General features: G+C 44.4%; 1 protein-coding gene across 3 annotated transcripts in view; it reads left to right on the forward strand.

The window, feature by feature from the left end:
• Positions 1-6,441, forward strand: part of Dock2 (dedicator of cytokinesis 2) — a 418,217-nt gene that overhangs the window by 66,194 nt on the left and 345,582 nt on the right. For all 3 annotated transcript variants that reach the window (XM_010622200.2, XM_033761620.1, XM_033761619.1), the window contains exons 14-15: positions 664-788; positions 5,858-5,956. In XM_010622200.2, the coding sequence (XP_010620502.1) occupies positions 664-788; positions 5,858-5,956 (224 nt within the window). The remainder of the gene's footprint in view (positions 1-663; positions 789-5,857; positions 5,957-6,441) is intronic.

Consider the following 6,441-nt stretch of genomic DNA (forward strand, 5'->3'; position numbering starts at 1 on the left):
TTTTTTTTTTTTTTTTTTTTTTTTTTTTTTTTTTTTTTTTTGCCTTAAACCTGAATCTCAGAATTCTGTCCATGGTCATTCTTGCTGACTTACTGTGTTTTTCCTCATAGTTGAATGGTGGTCCACTGAGGCCTGTCCTGTGATTTCTTTTTCCTTGCTTTACTCTAGATCTTGATTCTTGTGCATTCCTTCACAGGATTTTCTGTTCTGATTTCCCCTTTCCTGGAAATCCTCTGCATTTCATTTCTAACCCCATGTTCCTAGAATGCAGAGAAATTCTAGCTATTGTGTTCCTGTACTGTGAAGATCTGTGGAGGTCCACAGACTATTTGTTATTTATAGGCCAAGATCTATTCTCTTGGAGCTTTCTTTCCTTTGCCTTCCCAGAAGGTGTCACTAGAGGATGGAAATTAAATAATGATTTTAACATAGAGGAAACATGGCCAATTTTTGACCACCCTGCTTCCCTTTTCACAATAGATGTCCTAGTGCTCCTTCGTCCCCTTGTTACCTACTTTTCTGGCCTTCCAGAGAAATGCTCATTCTGAGCTGTTCTGGTGTTAATTTCATTATAGGGCTTCCTCCAGGCCTGCACGTCCTCTAGCTAGTGAGGCCTTTCCTGCTGAGATCCTCTCTAACATCTCCTCCCTTCTTCCGCCGCAGGGGATGTCAGGAACGACATCTACATTACCCTCTTACAAGGTGACTTTGACAAGTACAACAAGACCACACAGAGGAATGTGGAAGTGATCATGTGTGTGTGTGCAGAGGATGGCAAAACGCTGCCCGTAAGGATCGGAGCTGTGTTGTGGATGACAGGACCCCGCTGGGAAGGAGGGCGCTGACCGTAAAAATTTGCTTTTCCTCTCCCCAAATTTGTTCCAAGGTGCCCTTGGGACAGTGTTGACGATTGTAAGCTACACCTTTTGACTATGGTTAGCACAGCATCCCATAATAAGACCTCACATTGCTACCTCTTTCCACCTAAGCAGTTTTACAGCATCTCTTCTTTTCCTGTCATGACTCCTGCTGCACTTCCTTCTCTTTTTTTCGGCCTGGCCTCTGTTTATAGGTTAGCTTTTTGAAGTTAAAATGTTCTTGTTGAAACCCAAGCAGTTTTTTTTCAGATAAAACCCGTGGTAAGAAGGAAGATCAATACAGAGCCTTGAGCTGGTGTACGGGCTCAGGGTGTCCTCAAAGCAGATATTCCAAACACTTAATCCGATGCCCCAGCGCTCAGCTAGAAATCTGGGTGGAAAGCCTTATTCGCAAATTGGTCTCCAGAGGGCTAGCAGACTGTATTCAAGAATGCAAAGCACACGGCCGTATTTATACAGCATATGTCCTGTACAATATTTGTCATGCATGTTTACATTTATTTACTTACATTGCCTTTAAGGTTGTCAGCAGTTATGTCCAGTGTGTGGGAGGGCTTTGCTTCTCAATTTGTCCTTTTGAAATACTTAGCTGAAAATAAAATTAGCTCTCTGCAGAAGGTCTAGCATGGGCAGATATCCCTTTCAGGCCACTGTAAGGGATCAGATGGCAAAGTAGAGTGGGAGTGTTGATCAGAGAGGGGGTGTGAAGATTGATAAGTTATCAGTTCTAGCCTTGGAGCTGGAGCTTAGGCCTGATTTGTCACCCTGTACCCAAGAGCAACTGACATGCGGGGGGGACTGTGGTGTGCTTCCCTTACCACTTCCCTATCTTAACATGGGGAACCCCAACCTTTGTCAAGAAGAACAACTCACCCAAGGTCATACAGTTTGTAGGTGACAGAGATGGGCCTTGATTGCAGATTCCAGGCCCTCTTAAGCGCTTGCTGCACCAGAATGGCTGTACATTTTTAGAAACTTTCTACTTTATATCTCATTTTAAAAATGAGGCTGATATCGGCTTCTGTCAAATTCTGGGAAGAGTCTGAATTATTTTTTATGTGTAAGGAGATCTTTTTTGTCCATGAAACTGGTCCCGTTAATTAATATCTACCTAGAGCAAAATCCTAGCATTTATCTCTTCCTCCTTTTATCACATGATGAAACTTTTCTGAAAAATAAAAGAGAAACCCTTGGCTCAAAGGAACATAAAGGAAGAGCTGAGGGTTTTTACCTAAAGAGGAAAATTGCATTGCACCAATGTATAGACCATTACTTTGTAGTTATTTTTATCTAATACCTGTTGGAGAACTTTTTAACCTCAGCCTCATTTTTAAACATTGATATGCCTGCCTTCTTCCGTGTTGCTGAAGGAAGATGAGAAGGAACAGTTAGCAGGCAAGCAGGTATCTTATCTCCTATCTGAACTATTCTCACTTTCACCTCTGCCATCCTTTCAAGTTATACCTAGGCTGAATAGATGCACTTATCAAAGATGAATAGTAAGCTCACATTCCAGAGGCTGATATAGAAAGGTAACTGTAGGGCATGGTGGTAATTTGTAGTTTCATTTATTAGGGAAGTTATGGGGTGTTCAGTTGATTGACTATTGAAATGCTAAGTAAGCCCATGAGAGGCTTTCTTTCCTTATTTGTGGAAATAAATATTACTGTCTAATTAAGCATCCCAGAGTATATTCAAATACTCTCATTTTATATTGTGGGCTACTAGGGAATAGTACCCTTAAGGAATATCAGTTTCTTCTCCTGTTCCAGGTATACCATCTTTGGCAGAGTAGGACCACAGGGTAGAGTCACTTTGGGGTCTCAAGGACCTTGCTATATACAGTGGGGCCATAACACAGAAGCTAATAGGGAGGGCTCTCAGTCAGACAGAGTTCCGATCTCTTTCCCAATTAGTTGTGTGATCCTGGACGAGGATTTTCATCTGTAAATGAGGAAGGGTAACCTATGCTCGTGGAGTTGCAGGTTAAACAAATAGTAGGTAGGACCTGCTGTGCAGTGAATGCTTCGTAACCGGAGGAGAACAACGTTCACAGAAGGTAGGCCAACTGGAAGGGAAGCCCTCAGAGGAGACTGAGGGAGTCAAGCTGGCAGTCCAGCCTGGAGCAAGTTGCCAGAGAAGTGAAAACGCCCAGATGCAGCCGGGACAAGACACCTGTGATTTTTTGAGGCCAGGCAGCATGAGGTGCTGGAGGCAAGGGCTAGGGGCAGTGTGGCACAGTGGTTAAGACCAGGAGCTCTGGGGCCAGGCAGCCAGGCTCAAAGCTGAGAACAGCCTGGATTAGTAACATGACCTTGAACAGGTTGCATGACCTCTCTAAATCTGAGAGCCTGCCTGAAAATGGGACCAGTAATGACACTTTATTCTTGTGAATATCAGATGAGGTAATCTACGTAATAGGTGTTCATTAAATTTAGTCATTATTATTAGAAAGGTATAATGAGCTGCAGGCCTGATTCTCACCTACAGGTGCTAATTGGCATCTTCCCATGATGTGGCCTTGGTGTGGGACGCATCCTTCACAAGTGCATTCACATCCATGCTGTCAACCTTCCTCACGGGTTCCCACAGAGTAAGCAGGGCCTGTGTTGGGAGGATGGTTTTTTCTCCTGCTGAGATATCTCTTCCGAGACCAAGTCAGCACTAAAGCTTGTAGACTCTGTGAGTCTCAGATTTTCAACTGACCCCGAGTTACATTCACCAGGGCCTCTTGCCATCAGTTGGGGGCCATGAGAATGGATGATGTGAAAATGATTAAGTCTTACTTGAGCCATACAGGGATCTGTATTGTCCCTAGAACTGGGCTCATGCTCTGGTCACAGTGCCATCTCAACGCATGACAACATTCATTCTGATCTCCTCGGTGCTGCAGGTGAGGGTGGTATCTTTGGTCTCTCCCAGTATGATGTTGAGACCTTTTCCTTTATTCTGAGGAAATTAAAAAATTTTCATCATCAAGATAGTTTAGTGAAATTCAGTTGCCTGCTACAGAGCAATTTTACCTTTGCCAGAGATATATATATATATATGTGTGTGTGTATATTTTCAGATTTTATAAGCTACAGATTCACTGAAGCTACAGAAACTGTAACCCATAAATCTCACTACATATAAATCTCTGTAAGGCTATAAGGCCTTTGGGTTTTTACAGGAGGAACACTGGATAGGAGCTGGAGGATCTGGGAAGTAGTCCCAGTTCCACCATCTTTTGGGCAAGTGCTTAGCCACTCTGGACCTCATTGTACCTGGAGGGGAAATGGGAACACTGACAGTAGTCATCAGAGGTGGTTGTGAGGTTGGAATTAAGTGAGGTGGCATGTGTAAAGGGCTTGGAAGATGCTAGCTACAAAGTGTTCTCTAGGTGGCTTGAAAACCTTTGGAAGAATGTTTCAGTTCATTGCCTCAAGAAGTTGTGAAAGGCTTCATACAATAGAAAACCAAGAGGTTAGCATCCTCCTTCATTTCCAGTTCACTGGTTTTCTTTGTTTTACGAGGTAAGTGCTTTGAGAGCTCTCTATTCTATTTTCAAATGGATTTTTTTTCAGTAGATATTATCTGTCAGTAGTGAAACTGAGCTTTTTCTTTTCTTGTTCCTTGGAAGCAAAGCAGGAGTTTCCCAGGGAGAATGGCAGGTCCGCTTTCCCACAGCGTAGCTTGGTTTTCTGGGAGTCACAGAGCACCTACCCATGACCAGCTTTAGTGGCACAACCAGGCCAGGTGGGGGTCAAGGAGAAGAATGGGGTCAGGTGACGAATCTGGGGAGAGGTATGGGCTTGCTCACCATAAAAATGCCCAGAGTCACATAGTGCTACAGTTTTAGGATCTAGGGTTCCCAAACCAATCATCGTGTCCCTAGAAGTCCAGAGGCTGAGATTAAAAAGTAATTATTCTGGTATGAAAACTACATTTAGGCTTTTTCTGGGTGGTCCTAGCTTGGATCTTGTGTTGTGGCTAAAATTGCTGAATGAAGAGGGACGGGAGGGAGAGAGAGAATACGAGTCAGGTGCTGGTAAATACAATTTGAATATAATTCCTGATTTCCTCATTCCTTTCTGAAACTCAGAGGGTCATTTTGTGGCAAAGAATAAGTACGTACAGGGGGATGCATGTTCCATGTTCGCTCTCTACTCACAGTGCTTCCCCCACGTTTCTGCTCAAACCCAACTCGAGATCTTTCTTTCAGAGGCTTTTCTCATTATCTTCCAGGCATCTTCCCTGAATCCTCAGCCGCGCCTAAGTGTCCTCCTCAGTGTCTCTGTAGTCTGTCTGTCCATCGTCACATTTCACATCTGCAGTGACCAATGAGTTGGCCTAAGTCCTCTCCACAAACTGAGCTTACGTCAGGTTCAGTGCCTGACTCGCCCCCATTCCTTGGGGTGAAGCGTGGGCCCAGCCCCCCAAGATGCTCCGTCATTGTGGGCTGAATGGAATCACCATCCCCAAGTCTCAGGCTTGTTCTCCATGGTGGGCACCCAGGAATCTTTCTCCAGCTGGTGCTGTCTCTCACCGCCCAGCAATCCCGCTGCCTACTTGGTACGTTAGCATTAGAACTCCGTCAGAAGCAGTGCTGCCTGGCTGGTCTGAGCCTGTTTGTAAACTTTATGCACATTTCACATCAAGGAAACAAATAGGATTAATAAGACGGGCAGCATGCAGTAACTCCAAGGATGGTTACCATCTGCAATAAGGCAGTCATGTCAGCGCCTGCTATGCTTCAGCGGCTTCCGGGGTGGGAGTAATAGAATTTCTGTAGTTAAGCAGCTGTCATCCCTGGGCCAAGCGTGCTCACATAGAAATCCATCATGTAAAAGGGGCTTCATAGTCCCTGGCAGAAGGTTAGGAAAAGCAGGGTTATCCAAGGTCCTAAGACTGGACTCAGCTTAGGGCCCAAATTGCCCAACCACAGAAAATAGCAGCTCTCCAGTGTTTTCTCTCTCTTTTTGTTTTTCTTGGGTCAGAATGCAATTTGTGTGGGTGCTGGGGACAAGCCCATGAATGAGTATCGCTCTGTCGTGTACTATCAAGTCAAACAGCCACGCTGGATGGAAACTGTCAAGGTAATGATGATAGTAATAACAGAAGCAAACAGGTATGTAGTTCATACAGTGAACCAGACACTTTTTCAAGGGTTTTAGTTAATTAATTCATCTATTGCTTCCCTGGTAGGTTTGCATTATACGTAAGAAACTGGCGCAGAAGTAAGTAGCTTGCCTGTGATTGCATTGCTACGAAGTGTCAGAACTGGGGCTGGAACCTAGGCAGTCTGGCTTTGGGTTTGTGTTCCTCACTTCTCCCTGAGGGAATCGGAATGGACAGAGGCTATTAGCGTTCTTTCTCCTTCCTATGAGAGCAGTCCAGTAAATTAAACCAGAAACCCAGAGTATGCACTATGAATACATTCATGATCATACTTGGCAGTATTCTTGGTCTGGAAAACCAGACTGTACACTTGAGAGGCTGAGGCAGGAAGATTACCACAGAGAGAGAGAGAGAGAGAGAAAGAGAGAGAGAGAGAGAGAGAGAGAGAGAGAGAGAGAGAGAG

Source organism: Fukomys damarensis, unplaced genomic scaffold (assembly GCF_012274545.1).
Source record: "Fukomys damarensis isolate Sample0158 unplaced genomic scaffold, DMR_v1.0_HiC HiC_scaffold_9, whole genome shotgun sequence".
NCBI lineage: Eukaryota > Metazoa > Chordata > Mammalia > Rodentia > Bathyergidae > Fukomys > Fukomys damarensis.